At 29.8% G+C, this 23,906-nt stretch overlaps 3 protein-coding genes across 3 annotated transcripts; 1 reads left to right on the forward strand and 2 right to left on the reverse strand.

Moving 5' to 3' along the window:
* Positions 1-1,599: 1,599 nt before the first annotated feature.
* Positions 1,600-3,028, reverse strand: LOC129984765 (putative ankyrin repeat protein RF_0381). The gene has a single exon (XM_056094718.1). The coding sequence runs from the start codon at positions 2,962-2,964 to the stop codon at positions 1,738-1,740; it is 1,227 nt and encodes a 408-aa protein (XP_055950693.1). The 5' UTR covers positions 2,965-3,028; the 3' UTR covers positions 1,600-1,737.
* A 1,811-nt stretch (positions 3,029-4,839) lies between these two features.
* On the forward strand, positions 4,840-5,901 carry LOC129985006 (serine/threonine-protein phosphatase 6 regulatory ankyrin repeat subunit B-like). Its single transcript, XM_056094937.1, has one exon. It carries the CDS (start codon positions 4,840-4,842, stop codon positions 5,899-5,901), a length of 1,062 nt encoding a protein of 353 aa, XP_055950912.1.
* Positions 5,902-10,068: 4,167 nt separating this feature from the next.
* LOC129985007 (serine/threonine-protein phosphatase 6 regulatory ankyrin repeat subunit A-like) lies at positions 10,069-22,574 on the reverse strand. Its single transcript, XM_056094938.1, has 4 exons — positions 21,692-22,574; positions 14,694-15,470; positions 10,230-11,327; positions 10,069-10,130 (listed from the first exon to the last, which is right to left on the reverse strand). The coding sequence occupies exons 1-4, from the start codon at positions 22,572-22,574 to the stop codon at positions 10,069-10,071; spliced, it is 2,820 nt and encodes a 939-aa protein (XP_055950913.1).
* Positions 22,575-23,906: the final 1,332 nt, after the last annotated feature.

Genomic DNA, 23,906 nt, shown 5'->3' on the forward strand with positions numbered 1-23,906 from the left:
TCCTCAGACATTTTCTTACTAAGATTAGAGCTTTATCATTTCAACAAATTTTGCATTCAAAAGTATTTTTAAAAGTTTAAAACATAAAAAAAGCCATCAGTGTACGATAAAAAAAAGCTCAATAAATGCTACACATTTATATTAATATTTATAAAGTACTTCAAGGAATTCAATATAAAACGGTTTTTAAGTATTTTATTTTTATTTTAGTCAATGACATAATAAACTAATGATAATAACAAAGAAGCATGAAAAAAATTTAGAAGTCAAATTCTACAAGTTTGAATTAATACTAGATCTATAAAAATGCATCTTCAAACTTACGAATTCTTCAGTGTAATATTAATATTTCAAAATAACTTCAACACTTTCAAGTGATCTTTAATAATTGATTATTTTTAATGAAAAAAAAAATAAGTAGTTGCCATAGAAAGAAAAAGATTTCACTAAAAATGAACCTTGTTTGGATTTTTATCATAGTAATTTAGTGGTTTATTATAGTGCCAGTACAATACTTGCTTTCTAAATTGTCAGAAGGTAAACATATATTTCCTTTGATAAATTATAGATATATAAATCATAATATTTTATCTACTTTCATGAAATACAGGTATTTATAAAAAGAAAACTAATTTATATTTTTATTGAGCTAATCAGTCCTATTAATAAAGGATGCATTCTTAATGGAATCCAATTACAGTATCAAAATGACAATTCAAATCATTTGTAGTACCAAATTAGAAACCGCAAAATAGTTTAATAAACCAAGAATAAAATTTTTATTTTTAGAGTTTTCGTAAAATGCATATAATAAGATATATGATTATTCAGATACTAACATATTAAATTTCACATTTCAAAAAAATTTACGGTATGTGTTTTATTAAAAAATTTATTCGAATTTCATTATACTAAAAAAAGCAAAAACATTGTTCTTATTTATAATTATTTTCTTTAGATTAAAATGCCTAAAGAAATAAAATTCATTAAAATTGAGCCATAATTATTATTAATTTCTTAATATGGAAGTAAGTTATTAGATTAGTTGAAATCAATAGAAAAATATAAATTTTGGAGAAATTTAACATCAAAATTATTATTTTGCATCCCATTCAATTGAATTGATTTAGAGTCAACATCTGATGGAATATTAATATTTTTTTGTGCCATAAAACGTAATTACAATTTATTTACCAATTATAAGAATTATTGTAAATAAACACTAAGGTTCTAATTTTATACTCTTCTAAATTTATTTATCATAATTTTTATTAGGCTGTGTATATATCTCACTTGGTCTTACTGTCGTATGAAGCTAAATACACTGATTATGGAATAAAACAGAGAAAAAAAAATCTGAAAAGTAAGTTAAAAAGAAACAATAAGATATTTTTTGATAATTACTATAAAACATAGTTTATTATAAGTAAAATTATTATAAGTAAGATAAGTATAAGATATTATAAAAATATATTTTATTATTATAAGTTAATTATCATAATTAAAAGATATTTTATTACAATAATGAAAATGAAACCATAAAATTGTATGTTGATCATGAATTTAAAATTTTAACATATTGGAAAAATTATGCTTGACTCACAAAAATATCCTTACATTCAACATAATTTAGAGCGAAATTTCTTTGGTTTAAGTCTTCCTTTTAAAACTATTCATTAACAAAAAAAAAATCACTATTAAACATTTGTATACAAGACGTTGCATACTTTTAAAAAACTAGCTGGTTGATGAAAACGCTAGCATCAAATCAAACATTTCAGAATTCGTCAAATAGTATGAAAGACGATAACGCGTGTCAAAATTTAAAAATTCTATCCGTTCACCTTTTCTGTCCAACCAATAGCCATTTTCTGCAGTTTTAACAGCCATATAGTTTCTAGAAATAGCGGATACGATTATATCAATATACACGACATATTCGCCTTTCTTCAATTTTTCAAGTACTTTATCAAAAATTTCGAATGAATGAGGTATATCTTCAGAATTACTATAATAAAATACCTTCGAAGCTATTTGAAAAACAGTATAGTCTGTTGATACTTCATCAATTTTCATTTTTTCAATTTCATAGCGGCAATGCCAAAAGAATTGGAGCAGAAGACTTTTCGTTTTTCTGGTTATGTCTGCTATTTTCTTACATTGTGTAATGTTAAAATTATTTTTCCGAAACACAAAAAGTTTGAATAAGTATCCTGCTTTTTCTTGTTCTGTTGGTGATGCATTGTGAAGTCTTTTTAGATACACATCTACAGGACTTTGTGAACGCTTATTTTTGGATGCATGATTACTTCCATATCTGAGCAGTTCATTCACAATTTTCGTATGTATTTGTGTTCTATCTAAAGAATAATGCAATGGTCCATTTCCACGGAAATCACTTAACGAATGGAGGGCCCCTCCTTCGAGTAATGCTTGGACAATTTGAAGGTTCGGTACTTTCACTGCGCATATCAATGGAGTTTCAGATAAACTGTTGGATAAGTTGATATCAGCGTGATAGTTCATAAGTAATTTCACTGCTTTCAAATCGGTATGTTTTCCATCTCCAGGACATTTATAGTTAGGAATTGCCCAATGTAACAACTTACAGTTATCAATGGCATAATGCATTGCAGTGTTTCCTTGTCTGTTCTGTATATCTATTCCCGCATTGCATTTTAGAAGTATTTCCATCATTTTGTAATTCCTAAAACAAACGGCAAAATGCAGAGGAGTATCTCCAAAGTTGTCCGTACGATTCACATCGGCTCCAAAATAAATTAATTCCCGTACAACTTGCAAATTGTGTTCAAATTCTTGTATATTTTCTTCCTTCTTGCAAACGGCGATGTGTAGAGGTGTTTTTCCTCTTTCATCTGCAGTATTCGGATTCACTCCTGCTCTGAGTAGGTCACGAAGTGTTGTAAAATCATTAGCTGTGATTAAATCATGCAATAAACTCATTTTGTTTGCATTAACTAATAAAATATAATTTCTCGTCTGACAAACGTTTTTTAACAATCGGGTTATTTACTTTTTGCTGGGTTTATACTCAGCCAGTATAAGACGATCAGCAGGCAGCGTATGAGTTGAAAGGGACTGATTTATGTTTACCATAATTACTTAAGATAGTGTCCGGAATCCACGCTTGGCTATAAATTGCCCTTTTTTTCATCTGGAAGTTCTTCTCTTTCACTGCATATAGTATTAAAAGAATGGAAATTTACTCCAAGAGACATGCTACTATGAAAACTATTAAAAAGAGAGCTCACATAAAATGGAGAAAAACACTAACTCGTATCAGAAAGAACAAACAGCAGAAAATGTCGGTTTTAATCAATGATAATTGATCATTTTTTCCACACCAGAAAACCGCCATATTCTGCAAACACATACGCAGTTAGGGGAAAAAAATACAATTCAGAGGCCTGCTGTTGTCTCGTCGGGTAATTAGGTAAAATAAGCCTCCATTATCGATCACTGTTTAATTTCACACCAGACAATTCTCCACTCTCAAAAATCGCCAAAATCTCTTTCTTCTCCATTTAGCAAAGCCATCGTGTAACTTTTCAATCCACTATTTTCATTCTAACAAAGCCAAACCCTTTACGGAGATTTTTCGATCACGGTTTGTGACCTAATCAAAACACTTGCACGTCTCTATTGTTTTCAAACATTCTTTTCCGTATAACATTCATTTCGGGAAATTGAATTCTCGGAATTTCTCTATGTTTTCCATTCTGTCGAGTGCAAACATTTTTTTCGACCGCTCTTGAGTGTTACTTGATTTCATTGTGGGTAAGCCCCGCTTTCAATACTATTTTAAGTAGATTCCTATAGGAAGACTACCTATTTCAATGGTTCTCGTGACATGACTTCGAGATACTTTCAGTATTTCTTCACCGTTCCTGGTCCCTGAAACCCAAACCACCTGTCGATTAAAAGATATATATATATATATTTATATATATATATATATATATATATATATATATATAAATATATATATATATATCTTTTAATCGACAGGTGGTTTGGGTTTCAGGGACCAGGAACGGTGAAGAAATACTGAAATTATCTCGAAGTCATGTCACGAGAACCATTGAAATAGGTAGTCTTCCTATAGGAATCCACTTAAAATAGTATTGAAAGCGGGGCCTACCCACAATGAAATCAAGTAACACTCAAGAACGGTCGAAAAAAATGTTTGCAAGCGACAGAATGGAAAACATAGAGAAATTCCGAGAATTCAATTTAACGAAATGAACTTTATACGGAAAGGAATGTTTGAAAACAATAGAGACGTGCAAGTGTTTTGATTAAGTCACAAACCGTGATCGAAAAATCTCCGTAAAGGCTTGGCTTTGTTAGAATAAAAATATTGGATTGAAAAGACAGGATGGCTTTGCTAAATGGAGAAGAAAGAGATTTTGGCGATTTTTGAGAGTGGAGAATTGTCTGGTGTGAAATTAAACAGTGATCGATAATGGAGGCTTATTTTACCTAATTACCCGACGAGACAACAGCAGACCTCTGAATTGTATTTTTTTTCCCTAACTGCGTATGTGTTTGCAGAACATGGCGGTTTTTTGGTGTAGAAAAAATGATCAATTATCATTGATTAAAACCGACATTTTCTGCTGTTTGTTCTTTCTGATACGAGTTAGTGTTTTTCTCCATTTTATGTGAGCTCTCTTTTCAATAGTTTCCATAGTAGCATGTCTCTTGGAGTAAATTTCCATTCTTTTAATACTATATGCAGTGAAAGAGAAGAACTGCTAGATGAAAAAACGGCAATTTATAGCCAAGCGTGGATTCCGGACACTATCTTAAGTAATTATGGTAAACATAAATCAGTCCCTTTCAACTCATACTCTGCCTACTGATCGTCTTATACTGGCTGAGTATAAACCCAGCAAAAAGGAAATCACCCGATTGTTAAAAAACGTTTATCAGACGAGAAATTATATTTTATTAGTTAATGCAAACAAAATGAGCTTATTGCATGACTTAATCATAGCTAATGATTTTACAACACTTCGTGACTTACTCAGAGCAGGAGTGAATCCGAATACTGCAGATGAAAGAGGAAAAACACCTCTACACATCGCCGTTTGCAAGAAGGAAGAAAATATACAAGAATTTGAACACAATTTGCAAGTTGTACGGGAATTAATTTATTTTGGAGCCGATGTGAATCGTACGGACAACTTTGGAGATACTCCTCTGCATTTTGCCGTTTGTTTTAGGAATTACAAAATGATGGAAATACTTCTAAAATGCAATGCGGGAATAGATATACAGAACAGACAAGGAAACACTGCAATGCATTATGCCATTGATAACTGTAAGTTGTTACATTGGGCAATTCCTAACTATAAATGTCCTGGAGATGGAAAACATACCGATTTGAAAGCAGTGAAATTACTTATGAACTATCACGCTGATATCAACTTATCCAACAGTTTATCTGAAACTCCATTGATATGCGCAGTGAAAGTACCGAACCTTCAAATTGTCCAAGCATTACTCGAAGGAGGGGCCCTCCATTCGTTAAGTGATTTCCGTGGAAATGGACCATTGCATTATTCTTTAGATAGAACACAAATACATACGAAAATTGTGAATGAACTGCTCAGATATGGAAGTAATCATGCATCCAAAAATAAGCGTTCACAAAGTCCTGTAGATGTGTATCTAAAAAGACTTCACAATGCATCACCAACAGAACAAGAAAAAGCAGGATACTTATTCAAACTTTTTGTGTTTCGGAAAAATAATTTTAACATTACACAATGTAAGAAAATAGCAGACATAACCAGAAAAACGAAAAGTCTTCTGCTCCAATTCTTTTGGCATTGCCGCTATGAATATACACGTTTTAAACAGGGGAAACTATAATAATTTTGTTTGGATTTTAACTGGTTTGGAATGTGTTGTTGGAAACGTAAAAAATCACAAAGAATTTCGTAAATGGCCCAAATAGCTCAAAGATGAGGAAATGGTGGCAAGAGGTTGACATTTTCATTTCGCTATAATATTCTTAATATTGAAGATAGGCTAATTTCGCTAATCGGATTTATTTATTTTCTATCATTATGACGAATAATGTTTTTAAAGAAGTTTTTGGATAAATTCAATGCTTCTGAAGTTAGAGAATCAAACGTTGCGAATTGTTGATCAGTAGAACCCACAGACTTTATGTAATTAGATATGGAATAATGGACTTTATGTATTTATATATGGAATATACAATTTTGAGCAAAAAAACCGACTGACCGCTACGTTTCTGGTCATTACAAGCAGAACATTTGTTTTTGAAAACTTAACCGAATACAAAAAAGTTAAAATAGAACAATAGTAATGGCACTAATAAATTGTTCCGCAAGGTCATATAAATGATCACGCTAAATGGGTTTTGGTTGTGCATTTAACAATAGTGATTTAATTCAACTTTAACTTATAGTTAGAATATGATTAATAAAATGATCTTCGGTATTTCAAAATTCCACTGCGATTTAATGTTTCAGAACTATAAATTATACTACTGAATTTTTTTCCGTTAAACATTCCTTCTGTAAAGTGTTAGAAAAGAAAAAATTAGTATAAAATATTATTATGAGAATTTATTTAACCTACTAATTAGATTACATATTTTGTAAAAATATTAAGGATTTTTGAAATTTTGAATCATTTCTAATAAACTTTCAATAAGCAAAGTTTAAAGAATATCGATTATAAGTTTACAAGAATCGATTATAAGTTTCATAAGTTTACAGGAATATCGATTGCAGAAGTGTCATCCGACTTGTGGAGTTTTTGATTTGGGAATTAGTTTTAATAGGCAAATTGAACAATTAGCGGTGCATAAGCTGTTCAAGTTGTGATAAAATAAAACAGATTTCGTTAAAAATTAGCGGTGTTCGGAATTTTAATACTTATTTTGTGTACAGGTTGTTTATTAAAATGCTGGTTCGCCTAATACTTCCTAAATTGCCCGAAGGGTGGCATACAGCCTCAATGATAAAAATGTTAATAATATTTTCTTCCTTTGCTAGGGATTGCAATACCGGGATACCGAATACCGGTATTTTGAGCCATTTGTACAATTTTGTAATACCGGTATTCACAAGTTTAAATACCGGTTTTTCGGTATTTACTAGATATTTTTAAAAATTGTCTCCTCTATATGTTCAGGGATAAGTCAACATAGCAAAATAGTATACGTTTCGTTTTTATGTCTCCCTAAGGGGCGAAATTAATTAGCTAATTAATGGCCTAATTAATTGCTTAAATCTAAATTAGCGAAACATGGATTATCCCTGAAAGAAGATATTGTATCCATAACGACTGATGGAGCAACAATTATGAAAAAAAATGGAAAGTTGATTGGTGCAAATCAGCAGTTGTGCTATGCACATGGAATTCAATTAGGAGTAATAGATGTATTATACCAAAATAATAAGAGCAGAAGAATCCAAATACTGTGGCGATAAAAACTTCTAAAAACTTCGGATTCCGACCTTGAGGAGAGTAAGAGTGAGATGATATTGACAATGAAGATAATGACAATGTAATTGTTGAAGAAGATACTGCTAACGAGGATGAAATATTAATCCATCAAGAATTGCTTCCTATAATTTATAAAGTACGAAAATCTGTTAAGATATTTAAACATTCCTCTATAAAAATGATATATTACTAAAATATATACTAAGTGAAAATAAAACAGAATATATGTTAATATTGACTCCTAATGATGGAACGATTTTTGAAACTGAGAAATCCAATCCAAAAAGCAATGATCGACTTAAAACTAAAAATTATTTTTTCAGAAAGTGAAATCGACTTAATATCCCGAACATTATCAGCTCTACTTCTAATAAAACTGACTATTGAGGCATTATGTCGGAGAGATTTTAATTTATTAACAGCTAATGCAACAATAAATTTCATGTTGCAGTCACTGAAAAACAGCACACATCACTATATGAATAATTATATATTACATTGAAAAATCGCACAGAAGAAAGGCATACCGAAATAGAAAATGTCTTATGGTATTTACATAACTATAAAGATTTTAAAAATGAAAATAAAAAAGAAGAAGAAAAAAATAACCAATTCAAATCTGATTAAGTTTAGAGTAAATGTTCTTAAAATGTTTTACCAACAAACCTAACCACATTCAGAAGAATTCGGTTGAGTTATCGAAGATTATGATAACACTAATGTCCATAGTGAAAAGGAACTGTCTCTTGAACAAAAATTAGAATTAGCGATAAATAAAAAAAATTCAACGAACCAAAATACAATACAGAAATCAGCTATATCCAAAACCATCCGACGAAAAATCTATTAATTTGAAGATGAGGGATTTAGAGGTAAATACTTAAAAAATGTATAGCGCGCATTGCTAACAGTACCACCAACTAGCGTAGATGCCGAAAGAGCGTTTTCGACAGCTGGTAATTTTTACACGAAATTACTTTTCAAGCTTAATAACAGTACAATTGTTGCATTATGTTTAATAAGATCGCATTTCAAAAATTTGTAATAGTATCACAGACTGAATAGTGATATTTACACTTTTTTTGTGATTTAAATAAATAAGATGTTCCTTTACTTTTTTTGTGATTCTTTATATACTGTTATAATTTAACAATATAAGTTACAAATTATTTTTTGGGATATTTACACTCTCTAATAAAACTGGCAAATAAAACAAAGAAACACCTATGTTTTCTTTCTTTTTCTAAAATTTATAATACCAGTATTAAAACCGGTATCCCGACTATTAAGATCTAAAAAATACCGAATACCGGTATTAAAATTTTGGTTCGATATTGCAATCCCTACAGGCAATAAACGTATTGATAAAAGGAATAAAAATCATTATATATTTTTATACAATTATTTAGTCCTGGTAATAAAGGATGCATTCTTAATGAAATCGTATTCCATCCAATCAGATTATTACAATGGCATTTTAAAGCATTTGCAATTCCAAAAGAAAAACCGCATATATTTTAATAAAACTAGTGGATTATTTAAACATTTAGCGGCTGCGGTCAATGAATATAATAAGAAACGTCTTCTAATAAATAATAAATTTAATATAGCATTTCAGAAAAAAACAGATTTACATCATTTATATTGTTAAAGGAGTATTTATAAAAATTTCATTGTAGCAACTTCACAAAATCGGTTTTATTTATATATATTTATATTAAAAAAGGCTTAAATAAAATTCTTAAAAAAATCACTATAATAATTACTTATTTACCCATATATATATATATATATATATAATTAATTTCTTTTCCAATCTTTCATACTAAAGATTGGAAAAATTAAAAATATCGGACAAATGTAAGATTCAAAATTATTATTATGCAGAACCAATAGATGAAATGTAGTGTGTGAACTATTAATAGTAAGAAAAAAAAATGCGAATTGAAATGTGAATTGCATCGCTGAATTTTTTCCGTTAAACACTCCTGCTATAAAATGTTAGAAAATAATATTAAAATATTAAACGTTTGTCAAGCGAATTTACTTAACCTACTAATAACATTACGTACTTAGGTAAAAATATAAAGGATACTTGATATTTTGAATGGTTGATTTTATTTAAGCTTTTCATGGGTGTATTAAAATGACAGTATTAACATGGGAGTATTAGAATTTGCACTTTTCTTAAATTTTGTCTTTAAGCCAACTTTTTTTTTTTACTGTGTTGCATGTGTTTCTCCTTCAATCTTTCTTCTCTATGTAGCTGTCTATGAAATCCACTCCTGAGTGAAGCATTTGACAACAGGAGCTAAGTATAAAACAAATAAGATTTTTTAAAAAAAATATTTCAACATAGCTGTAAAAACGGAAATCTTGAAATTGTATGTTGACCATGAATTTGCAAATAAATTTAAAATCTAAACATATTGGTATAAATTATGCTTGTCTCTGAAATATAGCTTTTTATTTTTCAACATTTTCATTCAACGATTTATGAAGATGAAAATATTTGATTGAATTTCCGTCTTAAAAACTTTCATTTGCAAAAATATATCACAGTGAAGCATTTTCATACAACATGTTGCAGATTCTACAGATTTTAAAAAAGGAGCTGCCTGAAGAAAAAGCCAGAATCAAATTAAACATTTCAAAATTGTTCAAATAATAACAAATGCGATAACGAGTGGCAAAATTTAAAAATTCTACTAGTTCACCATTTCTGTCCACCCAGTAGCCAGTTTCAGCCGTTTTCACAGCCAAATACTCTCTGCAAATACCGGACACAATCATGTCAATATATATGGTATATTCGGGTCTCTTCAATTTCTCAAGTACTATATCAAAAATGTCAAATGAAGGAGGTATCTCTTCAGAAATACTATAATAAAATACCCTCGAAGCCAAATAATAAACACTAAAACCAGTTGCTACTTCAGCACTTTTCATTTGTTCTATTTCAAAGCGGCAGTACCAAAAGAATTGGCACAGGCTGCTTTTCGTTTTTCTACTTATATCTGCTATTTCTCGGCATTGTGTATTCTTAAAATAATTTTTTCGAAACACAAAAAGTTTGAATAAGTATTTTGCCTTTACATGTTCTGAAGGTGATGCATTGCGAAGTCTTTTAAGATATAAATCTATTGGACTTTCTAAACGGTTATTTTTGGATGCATGACTACTTCCATGTCTGAGGAGTTCAGTCACAATTGAAACATTAATTTCTGTTCTATCTAAAGAATAATGCAAAGGTCTATTATCACAGTAATCACTTAATGAATGGATGGCCCCACCTTCAATTAATATTTGGACAGTTTGAAGATTCTGTTTTTTCACTGCCCATATCAATGGAGTTTCGGATAAACTCCATTGATATGGGCAGATTCTGTTCGGATGATATTTCATAAGAAGTTTGATAGCTTCCAAATCGGTATGTGGTTGATCTCTAGGACTTTCATAGTTATATATTTTCCTCTGTAACATATAGAAATTATCAATGGCGTAATGCATTGCAGAGTTCTCCAAAATGCCCTGCCTATCTAGTCCCGCATTGCATTTTAAAAGTATTTCCATTGTTTTGTATTTCCTGAAACCAACAGCAAAATGCAGAGCAGTATTTCGGGAATCATCTGTATGATTAACATTGGCTCCAAAATGAATTAATTCCCGTACAAATTGCAAATTGGCTTCACATTCTTGTATATTTTCTTCTTTTTTCCAAACGGCGATGTCTAGAGGCGTGTTTCCTCTGGCATCTGCAGTATTCGGATTTATCCCTGTTCTGAGTAAGTCACGAAGTATTTCAAAATCATTAGCTGTGATTAAGTCATGCAATAAGCTCATTTTGATTACATCAACTAATAAAGATATAATTTCTCGACTGAGAAAAAAATTCTGGAACAATTGTTAATTTTCTTCTCTACTATATCTAAAATGAATGAATTTTTTTTTTAAATTGAAGTTAAATTTTACTGGTTCATTATCATTCCATTTAGCCTTTTGAAGTTAGTAATAATTCATAGCGGATTTGCCTTCAGCATCGTCAACAGCTTAACGAGTTGACTTGCCTATCTTCACAGGTGCTATCCAACTGTTCTGATCTATCGTTTTAATTAGATGACTTCTGTACTTTAGTTTAGTTAATATGTATCGAAGAAGATGAATTCTAATCATGTAATTGGTCCGAATGTCAAGGAGCGTTTACACGATGATAAATTTTAGCCACGCCTACTTCAGTAAAATCACATGACCGCAACAGGACAATGGCAATTGAGTGTCTTAATGAAACGATCATTTGCCACTGTCCTGTTGGGGTCATGTGATGTTCGTGAGGTAGGCATGGCCTTCCATTGCGCGCAGTAGGTGCTTCTGGATTAGGTTGTGGCAGGAAATGTGTTTACAATAAAATTTGATGCATATATTTGATAAACTCCTGATTGTAGTATTTCACATACTTTTTTTTTCTTTCAGTGAAAGAAGCTTAAATTTTATTCAATTAATGAGGGACTTTTGTGCTTCAAATGCCTTGTATTTGAATTGGCTTTTTAATTTTAAAATGTGCAATTTCAAACCTTTATCAATAAGAATTAAGATTTTTTGAAGCATTATTAAATTATTCTGAAATGCAGCTTGAATATTAAAATTTGAAATAGCTCCATACTAGCAGATTCATAACAGATATTCGTTACTTTGTGCCCAATTGGAAATGACTCTTTGCTATCAGATCGTGGTTCGGAACTATGTGGTCATCTCCAATTTTTCATATTGATTCCAGTGAGGAAATAATTCCGACTAAGCTAAACTGAACTTCATACAAATGTTCAATAAATCCATTATAGAAGTGTACATCCTACATCTCTGCACCTAGGATTAAAATTTGTTGTCTTTGGGTTGCTCCTGAGAAGTATCATAGCGGAATGGGATGTATTTAGAAACTCGTAATTAAAAGAAGGAGAAACTGAAAAATCTATAATGTTTTCTCTCAATATTTAAATGCTGGTGCTACACAAAATAATATTCATTTATTGAATTTTTAATGCAGCATATAAGTTTTATGCATTTAAATTTCAGAATCAATGTTTCAAAATTGTTCCTGTGATGGGTAATAACAAAGAATCATATTGCAGAAAAAATTGTGAAACCCATCCTTCATTATAGCCCTCCTAGCAATAAGTTTTGCGAAAAATATTGATTTGAAAGTATTGATGATTAGTATGAGCGGCAAGATTGTCCTTAGGTAATTGATTGTTACTTTACGTTTTCATTATGCGATATGAATTTCAAAATTTATCTGAAAAAGTAGAACTATTTTCCAAATTCATCTTTCTTAGGTTTAAAGAATTGAAGATATGTTTAAGAAGAAGATAAAAATTAATATTAGATCTATGAAAATGCATCTTCAAACGTACAAATTCTTCAGTGCCATATAAATATTTCAAAAAAACTTCAAACGTTTCAAGTGATCATTAATATTTGATGAATATTTTTAATGAAAAAAAAAAATAGTCGCCATAGGGAGAAAAAGATTTCACTAAAAATTAACCTTATGTGGATTTTTATCATAGCTATTTAGTGTTTGATTATAGTGCCAGTACAATACTTGCTTTTTAAATTGTCAGAAGGTAAACATATATTTCCACTGATAAATTAAAAATATATAAATCATAATATTTTATCTATTTTCATAAAAATTCAGGTTCTTATAAAAAGATAACTAATTCTATATTTCTATAGAGCTGATCAGTCCTATTAATAAAGCATGCATTATTAATGGAATCCAATTCAATTACATTATCAAAATCACAATTCAAATCCTTTGTTGTACCAAATTAGAAACTGCAAAATAGTTTAATAAACCAAGAATAATATTTATATGTTTAGAGATTTGGGAAAATGTATATTATAAGATACATGATTATTCAGATACTAATAAATCAAATTTCACATTTCAAAATAAATCAACGGTATACATTTTATTAAAACATTATTCAAATTTCATTATAATAAAAAAGTAAAAACATTGTTCTTATTTAAAATTATTTTCGTTACAGAAAAAAGGCTAAAGAAATAAAATTCTTTAAAATTTAGCCATAATTATTATTCATTTCCTAATATGGAAGTAAGTGATTTGATAAATGGGAATGATTGGGAAAATAAAAAATGTTAGAGAAATTTAATATCAAAGCTATTATCTTGCATCCTATCCAATAGAATTGATGTAGAGTGAACAATTGATGGAAAATTAATATTTCTATGTGCTATAAATTATAATTACATTTTTTTTTACCAATTCTAAGACGTTATTACGAATACACACTGAGGTTTTATTTTTTTTTACACTTCTAAACATATTCTCATGAACGTTTCTTGACATTTAAAGTAATAACATTTATTTATTGGGCTGCATATATGTAACGCTCGGTCTTACTGTCGTATGAGGCTGAATATACTGCGAATGGAATCCACAAAAGAAAAAATCTGAAAGCTAAAGAGCATCTGAAAACTGAGTTAAAAAATAACAATTATAAAAGATATTTAATTATAACAATAAAAACGAAAACATAAAATTATATGGTGATCATCAATTTAAAATTTTAACACATTGGAAAAAATTATGCTTGACTCACAAAAATATCCTTGCATTCAACATTATTTAGAGCGAAATGTCTTTGGTTTAAGTCTTTCTTTTAAAAATTTTCAATTACAAAAATAAATCACTATTAAACATTTGTATACAAGACGTTGCATACTTTTAAAAAACTAGCTTGTTGATGAAAACGCTAGCATCAAATTAAACATTTCAGAATTCGTCAAATAGTAACAAAGACGATAACGCGTGTCAAAATTTAAAAATTCTACTTGTTCACCTTTTCTGTCCAACCAGTAGCCATTTTCTGCAGTTTTAAAAGCCATATAGTTTCTAGAAATAGCGGATACGATTATATCAATATACACGATGTAATCATCTTTCTTCAATTTTTCAAGCACTTTATCAAAAATTTCGAATGAATGAGGTATCTCTTCAGAATTATTATAATAAAATCCCTTCGAAGCTATTTGAAAAAGAGTATAGTCTTTTGATACTTCATCAATTTTCATTTTTTCAATTTCTTCGCGGCAATGCCAAAAGAATTGGAGCAGAAGACTTTTCGTTTTTCTGCTTATGTCTGCTATTTTCTTACATTGTGTACTCTTAAAAGTATTTTTCCGAAACACAAAAAGTTTCAACAAGTATGCTGCTTTTTCTTGTTCTGTTGGTGATGCATTGTGAAGTCTTTTTAGACACACATCTACAGGACTTTGTGAACGCTTATTTTTGGATGCATGATTACTTCCATATCTCAGCAGTTCATTCACAATTTTCGTATATATTTGTGTTCTATCTAAAGAATAATGCAATGGTCCATTTCCAAGGAAATCACTTAACGAATGGAGGGCCCCTCCTTCGAGTAATGCTTGGACAATTTGAAGGTTCGGTACTTTCACTGCCCATATCAATGGAGTTTCAGATAAACTGTTAGATAAGTTGATATCCGCGTGATAGTTCATAAGTAATTTCACTGCTTCCAAATCGGTATGTTTTCGATCTCCAGGACATTTATAGTTAGGAATTGCCCAATGTAACAACTTACAGTTATCAATGGCATAATGCATTGCAGTGTTTCCTTGTCTGTTCTGTATATCTATTCCGGCACTGCATTTTAGAAGTATTTCCATCATTTTGTAATTCCTAAAACAAACGGCAAAATGCAGAGGAGTATTTCCGAGGTTGTCCGTACGATTCACATCGGCTCCAAAATAAATTAATTCCCGTACAACTTGCAAATTGGGTTCAAATTCTTGTATATTTTCTTCCTTCTTGCAAACGGCGATGTGTAGAGGTGTTTTTCCTCTTTCATCTGCAGTATTCGGATTCACTCCTGCTCTGAGTAGGTCACGAAGTGTTGTAAAATCATTAGCTGTGATTAAATCATGCAATAAACTCATTTTGTTTGCATTAACTAATAAAATATAATTTCTCGTCTGACAAACGTTTTTTAACAATCGGGTAATTTACTTTTTGCTGGGTTTATACTCAGCCAGTATAAGACGATCAGCAGGCAGCGTATGAGTTGAAAGGGACTGATTTATGTTTACCATAATTACTTAAGATAGTGTCCGGAATCCACGCTTGGCTATAAATTGCCCTTTTTTTCATCTGGAAGTTCTTCTCTTTCACTGCATATAGTATTAAAAGAATGGAAATTTACTCCAAGAGACATGCTACTATGAAAACTATTAAAAAGAGAGCTCACATAAAATGGAGAAAAACACTAACTCGTATCAGAAAGAACAAACAGCAGAAAATGTCGGTTTTAATCAATGATAATTGATCATTTTTTCCACACCAGAAAACCGCCATATTCTGCAAACACATACGCAGTTAGGGGAAAAAAATACAATTCAGAGGCCTGCTGTTGTCTCGTCGGGTAATTAGGTAAAATAAGCCTCCATTATCGATCACTGTTTAATTTCACACCAGACAATTCTCCACTCTCAAAAATCGCCAAAATCTCTTTCTTCTCCATTTAGCAAAGCCATCGTGTAACTTTTCAATCCACTATTTTCATTCTAACAAAGCCAAACCCTTTACGGATATTTTTCGATCACGGTTTGTGACCTAATCAAAACACTTGCACGTCTCTATTGTTTTCAAACATTCTTTTCCGTATAACATTCATTTCGGGAAATTGAATTCTCGGAATTTCTCTATGTTTTCCATTCTGTCGAGTGCAAACATTTTTTTCGACCGCTCTTGAGTGTTACTTGATTTCATTGTGGGTAAGCCCCGCTTTCAATACTATTTTAAGTAGATTCCTATAGGAAGACTACCTATTTCAATGGTTCTCGTGACATGACTTCGAGATAATTTCAGTATTTCTTCACCGTTCCTGGTCCCTGAAACCCAAACCACCTGTCGATTAAAAGATTATATATATATATATATATATATATATATATATATATATATATATACACGTTTTAAACAGGGGAAACTATAATAATTTTGTTTGTATTTTAACTGGTTTGGAATGTGTTGTTGGAAACGTAAAAAATCACAAAGGATTTCGTAAATGGCCCAAATAGCTCAAAGATGAGGAAATGGTGGCAAGAGGTTGACATTTTCATTTCGCTATAATATTCTTAATATTGAAGATAGGCTAATTTTGCTAATCGGATTTATTTATTTTCTATCATTATGGCGAATAATGTTTTTAAAGAAGTTTTTGAATAAATTCAATGCTTCTGAATCAAACGTTGTGAATTGTTGATCAGTAGAAACCACAGACTTTATGTAATTAGATATGGAATAATGGACTTTATGTAATTAGATATGGACTTTATGTATTTATATATGGAATATACAATTTTGAGCAGAAAAACCGACTGACCGCTACGTTTCTGGTCATTACAAGCAGAACATTTGTTTTTGAAAACTTAACCGAATACAAAAAAGTTAAAATAGAACAATAGTAATGGCACTAATAAATTGTTCCGCAAGGTCATATAAATGATCACGCTAAATGGGTTTTGGTTGTGCATTTAACAATAGTGATTTAATTCAACTTTAACTTATAGTTAGAATATGATTAATAAAATGATCTTCGGTATTTCAAAATTCCACTGCGATTTAATGTTTCAGAACTATAAATTATACTACTGAATTTTTTTCCGTTAAACATTCCTTCTGTAAAGTGTTAGAAAAGAAAAAAATTAGTATAAAATATTATTATGCGAATTTATTTAACCTACTAATTAGATTACATATTTTGTAAAAATATTAAGGATTTTTGAAATTTTTAATCATTTCTAATAAACTTTCAATAAGCAAAGTTTAAAGGAATATCGATTATAAGTTTACAAGAATCGATTATAAGTTTCATAAGTTTACAGGAATATCGATTGCAAAAGTGTCATTCGACTTGTGGAGTTTTTGATTTGGGAATTAGTTTTAATCGGCAAATTGAACAATTAGCGGTGCATAAGCTGTTCTAGTTGTGATAAAATAACAGATTTCGTTAAAAATAAACAGATTTAGTTAAAAATTAGTGGTGTTCGGAATTTTAATACTTATTTTGTGTACCGGTCGTTTATTAAAATGCTGGTTCACCTAATACTTCCTAAATTGCCCGAAGGGTGGCATACAGCCACAATGATAAAAATTGAATAATATTTTCTTCCTTTGCTAGGGATTGCAATACCGGGATACCGAATACCGGTATTTTGAGCCATTTGTACAATTTTGTAATACCGGTATTTACAAGTTTAAATACCGGTTTTTCAGTATTTACTAGACATTTTTAAAATTGTCTCCACTATATGTTCAGGGATAAGTCAACATAGCAAAATAATATACGTTTGTTTTTATGTCTCCCTAAGGGGCGAAATTAATTAGCTAATTAATGGCCTAATTAATTGCTTAAATCTGAATTAGCGTAACATGGATTATCCCTGAAAGAAGATATTGTATCCATAACGACTGATGGAGCAACAATTATGAAAAAAAATGGAAAGTTGATTGGTGCAAATCAGCAATTGTGCTATGCACATGGAATTCAATTAGAAGTAATAGATGTATTATACCAAAATAATAAGAGCAGAAGAATCCAAATACTGTGGCGATAAAAACTTCTAAAAACTGCGGATTCCAACCTTGAGGAGAGTAAGAGTGAGATGATATTGACAATGAAGATAATGACAATGTAATTGTTGAAGAAGATACTGCTAACGAGGATGAAATATTAATCCATCAAGAATTGCTTCCTATAATTTATAAAGTACGAAAATTTGTTAAGATATTTAAACATTCCTCTATAAAAATGATATATTACTAAAATATATACTAAGTGAAAATAAAACAGAATATATGTTAATATTGACTCGTAATGATGGAACGATTTTTGAAACTGAGAAATCCAATCCAAAAAGCAATAATCGACTTAAAACTGTAAATTATTTTTTCAGATAGGGAAATCGACTTAATATCCCGAGCATTATCAGCTCTACTTCTAATAAAACTGACTATTGAGGCATTATGTCGGAGAGATTTTAATTTATTAACAGCTAATGCAACAATAAATTTCATGTTGCAGTCACTGAAAAACAGCACACATCACTATATGAATAATTATATATTACATTGAAAAATCGCACAGAAGAAAGGCATACCGAAATAGAAAATGTCTTATGGTATTTACATAATTATAAAGATTTTAAAAATGAAAATAAAAAAGAAGAAAAGAAAATAACCAATTCAAATCTGATTAAGTTTAGAGTAAATTTTCTTAAAATTTTTTACCAACAAACCTATCCACATTCAGAAGAATTCGGTTGAGTTATCGAAGATTATGATAACACTAATGTCCATAGTGAAAAGGTACTGTCTCTTGAATAAAAATTAGAATGAGCGATAAATAAAAAAAAATCAACGAACCAAAATACAATACAGAAATCAGCTATATCCAAAACCATCCGACGAAAAATCTATTAATTTGAAGATGAGCGATTTAGAGATAAATACTTGGAAAAAGTATATCGCGCATTGCTAACAGTACCACCAACTAGCGTAGATGCCGAAAGAGCGTTTTCGACAGCTGGTAATTTTTACACGAAATTACTTTTCAGGCTTAATAACAGTACAATGGATGCATTATGTTTTATAAGATCGCATTTCAAAAATTTGTAATAGTATCACAGACTGAATAGTGATATTTACACTTTTTTTGTGATTTAAATAAATAAGATGTTCATTTACTTTTTTTGTGATTCTTTATATACTGTTATAATTTATAAGTTACAAATGATTTTTTGTGATATTTACAATCTCTAATAAAACTGGCAAATAAAACTAAGAAACACCTGTGTTTTCTTTCTTTTTCTAAAATTTATAATACCAGTATTAAAACCGGTATCCCGACTATTAAGATCTAAAAAATACCGAATACCGGTATTAAAATTTTGGTTCGATATTGCAATCCCTACAGGCAAGAAACGTATTGCTAAAAGGAATAAAAATCATTATATATTTTTATACAATTACTTAGTCCAGTTAATAAGGATGCATTCTTAATGAAATCCTCTTCCATCCAATCAGATTATTACAATGGCATTTTAAAGCATTTGCAATTCCAAAAGAAAAACCGCATATAATTTAATAAAACTAGTGGATTATTTAAACATTTAGTGGCTGCGGTCAATGAATATAATAAGAAACGTCTTCTAATAAATAATAAATTTAATATAGCATTTCAGAAAAAAACAGATTTACATCATTTATATTGTTAAAAAGTATTTATAAAAATTTCATTGTAGTAACTTCACAAAATCGGTTTTATTTATAGATATTTATATTAAAAAAGGCTTAAATAAAATTCTTAAAAAAATCACTATAATAATTACTTATTTACCCATATATATATATATATATATATATATATATATATATATGGGTAAATAAGTAATTATTATATATCTAGAGAAGTATTATATATCTAGAATCTATTATATCTATATAATTAATTGATATATATATATATATATCAATTAATTATATATATATATATATATATATATATATATATATATATATATATATATATAATTAATTGATTAGTATGAAAGATTGGAAAAATTAAAAATATCGGACAAATGTAAGATTCAAAATTATTATTATGCAGAACCAATAGATGAAATGTAGTGTGTGAACTATTAATAGTAAGAAAAAAAAATGCGAATTGAAATGTGAATTGCATCGGTGAATTTTTTCCGTTAAACACTCCTGCTATAAAATGTTAGAAAATAATATTAAAATATTAAACGTTTGTCAAGCGAATTTACTTAACCTACTAATAACATTATGTACTTAGGTAAAAATATAAAGAATACTTGAAATTTTGAATGGTTGATTTTATTTACGCTTTTCATGGGTGTATTAACTTCTGCAGACGGGTCATAAAACCGAGAGAATTTTTGAACAGGAATTTAATTTTATTTAAAAACTAGTAAAATTTAACAAGCCGAAAAATTTTTCAGGTGGTAGTTAACTAAATAGATTTCATAAAAAATTAGCACTGTGTTGAATTTTCTCTTATTTTTTGTATACTGCTTGTCTACTAAAATGCCAGTTTAAAACTTGTTTTCTAAATTCTCAGAAGGTAAGCATATGGTTCCATTGATAAAAATGTATATTCTTAAAATTTTGTCTATTTGCAGGCAATAAAGGTACTGCTGAAAAGAATACAAATTATATTAGTTTATATATATATATATATAGTCGTTCCTATTAATAAAAGATGCATTCTTAATGGAATCCACTTGCATTCACTTACAAATCAAAATGAATGGGCCATAATTTGTATTTTTAAAATGGAAAGTGCAGATAATTTAATAATACCAGAGGCTGATTTGCACGTTTAAAGGCTCAATAACGGATATGAGGAAAATTATCTCCTAATAACAGATAAGTTTAATTTCATACTTAAAAAAATTTAAAAGTAGGCTACTTATTTAGTAAAATATGTATTTCAATTTCATAATAATAAATCATCGAAAACATTGTTTTTATTTATAATTATTCCTTTTATAAAAAAAGAGAAAAAAATTAAAAATTTGCACTTTTCATAAATTGTCATTTAAGCCAACTTTTTTTTTTTTTTACTGTCCTGCATGTGTTTTTCCTTCAGTCTTTCTACTCTAGGTAGCTATCTATGAAATCCATTCCTTAGTGAAGCATTTGACAACAGGAGCTAAGTATAAAAAAAAATATGTTTTAAAAATATTTCAACATAGCTTTAAAAAAGGCAACTTTAAAATTGTATGTTGGCCATGAATTTAGAAATAACATTTAAAATTTAAACATATTGGTATAAATTATGCTCGTCTATGAAATATAGCTTTTTCTTTCAACATTTTCATTCAACGATTTATGAAGATGAAAATATTCTAGTTCTAGTAGAAATAGTTCTAAAATAGTTCTAATTTCCGTTTTAAAAACATTCAATTGCAAAAATATATCACATTGTAAACTTTTCATACAACATATTGCAGATTCTGCAGATTTTAAAAAACGAGCTGCCTGAAGAAAAAGCCAGAATCAAATTAAACATTTCAAAATTGTCCAAATAATAACAAATGCGATAACGAGTGGCAAAATTTAAAAATTCTACTAGTTCATCATTTCTGTCCACCCAGTAGCCAGTTTCAGCAGTTTTCACAGCCAAATACTCTCTGCAAATACCAGACACGATCATGTCAATATATATGGTATATTCGGGTCCCTTCAATTTCTCAAGTACTATATCAAAAATGTCAAGTGAAGGAGGTATCTCTTCAGAAATACCATAATAAAATACCCTCGAAGCCAAATAATAAACACTAAAACCAGTTGCTACTTCAGCACTTTTCATTTGTTCAATTTCAAAGCGGCAGTACCAAAAGAATTGGCACAGGCTGCTTTTCGTTTTTCTACTTATATCTGCTATTTCTCGGCATTGTGTATTCTTAAAATAATTTTTCCGAAACACAAAAAGTTTGAATAAGTATTTTGCCTTTACATGTTCTGAAGGTGATGCATTGCGAAGTCTTTTAAGATATACATCTACAGGAGTTTCCCGACGATTATTTTCGGATAAATGATTACTTCCATGTCTGAGGAGTTCAGTCACAATTAAAACATTAATTTCTGTTCTATCTAAAGAATAATGCAAAGGTCCATTATCACAGTAATCACTTAATGAATGGATGGCCCCACCTTCAATTAATATTTGGACAGTTTGAAGATTCTGTTTTTTCACTGCCCATATCAATGGAGTTTCGGATAAACTGTTACATATGTTGATATTCGGATGATATTTGATAAGAAGTTTGACAGCTTCCAAATCGGTATGTGATCCATCTCCAGGACTTTCATAGTTATATATTTTCCTCTGTAACATATAGCAATTATCAATGGCGTAATGCATTGCAGAGTTCCCCAAAATGTCCTGCCTATCTAGTCCCGCATTGCATTTTAAAAGCATTTCCATTGTTTTGTATTTCCTGAAACCAACAGCAAAATGCAGAGCAGTGTTTCCGGAATCATCTGTGTGATTAACATCGACTCCAAAATGTATTAATTCCCGTACAAATTCCAAATCGGCTTCAGTTTCTTGCTCATGTTCTTCTTTTTTCCAAACGGCGATGTGTAGAGGTGTGTTTCCTCAGGCATCTGCAGTATTCGGATTTATCCCTGTTCTGATTAAGTCACGAAGTTTTTCAAAATCATTAGTTGTGATTAAGTCATGTAATAAGCTCATTTTGATTACATAAACTAATTAAGATATATTTTATCGACTGAGAAAGGATTTGGAACAATTGTGTAATTTTCTTTTTTACTATATCTAAAATGAAAGAATTTCTTTTGTAATTGAAGTTTAATTTTACTGGTTTATTATCATTCTATTTGGCTTTTTGAACTTAACAATAATTCATAGCGGAATTGCCTTCAGCTTCTTCAACAGCTTAACGAGTTGATTTGCCTATCTTCACAGATGCTATCCAACTGTTCTGATCTCTCGTTTTAATTAGATTACTTCTGTTCTTTAGTTAATACCTATCGAAGAAGAGGAATTCTAATCATACAAATGGTCCGATTGTTAAGGACAGTACACGAGGCCAAATTTTCCGCGCAATGGGAAGCCACGCCTACTTCAGTAAAATCATATGATCGCCACAAGACAATGGCAATTGAGTGTCCCGATGAAACGATCATTTGCCACTGTCCTGTTGGGATCATGTGATGTTCCTGAGGTAGGCATGATCTTCCATCGCGCGCAGTAGGCGCTTCAGGCTTAGGTTGTGTCAGGGAATGTGTTTACAATAAAATTTGACGCATCTATTTGATAAACTCCTGATTGTATTATTTCACATATTTTTTTTCTTTCCTTAAAAGAAGCTTTAATTTTATTCAATTAATGCCGGAACTTTTCTGCTTCAAATTCCTTGCATTTGAATTGGCTTTTTAATTTTAAAATATGCAATTTCAAAACTTTCAACTATAAGTATTAATATTTTTGGGAAGTATTATGGAAGTATTCTGAAATGCAGCTTGGAAATTATAATTTGTAATAGCTCCATACTAGCAGACTCATAACAGATATTCGTTACATTGTGACCGATTTGAAATGACTCTTTGCTATCAGATCGTGATTCGGAACTATGTGGTCAACTCCAATTTTTCATATTGATTCCAGTCAGGAAATTATTCCAACTAAGCTAAACTGAACTTCATACAAATGTTCAATAAATCCATTATAGAAGTGTACATCTTACATCTCTACATCTAGGATTAAAATTTGTTGTCATTGGGTTGTTCCTGA

This window comes from Argiope bruennichi, chromosome 9 (assembly GCF_947563725.1).
Source record: "Argiope bruennichi chromosome 9, qqArgBrue1.1, whole genome shotgun sequence".
Lineage (NCBI taxonomy): Eukaryota > Metazoa > Arthropoda > Arachnida > Araneae > Araneidae > Argiope > Argiope bruennichi.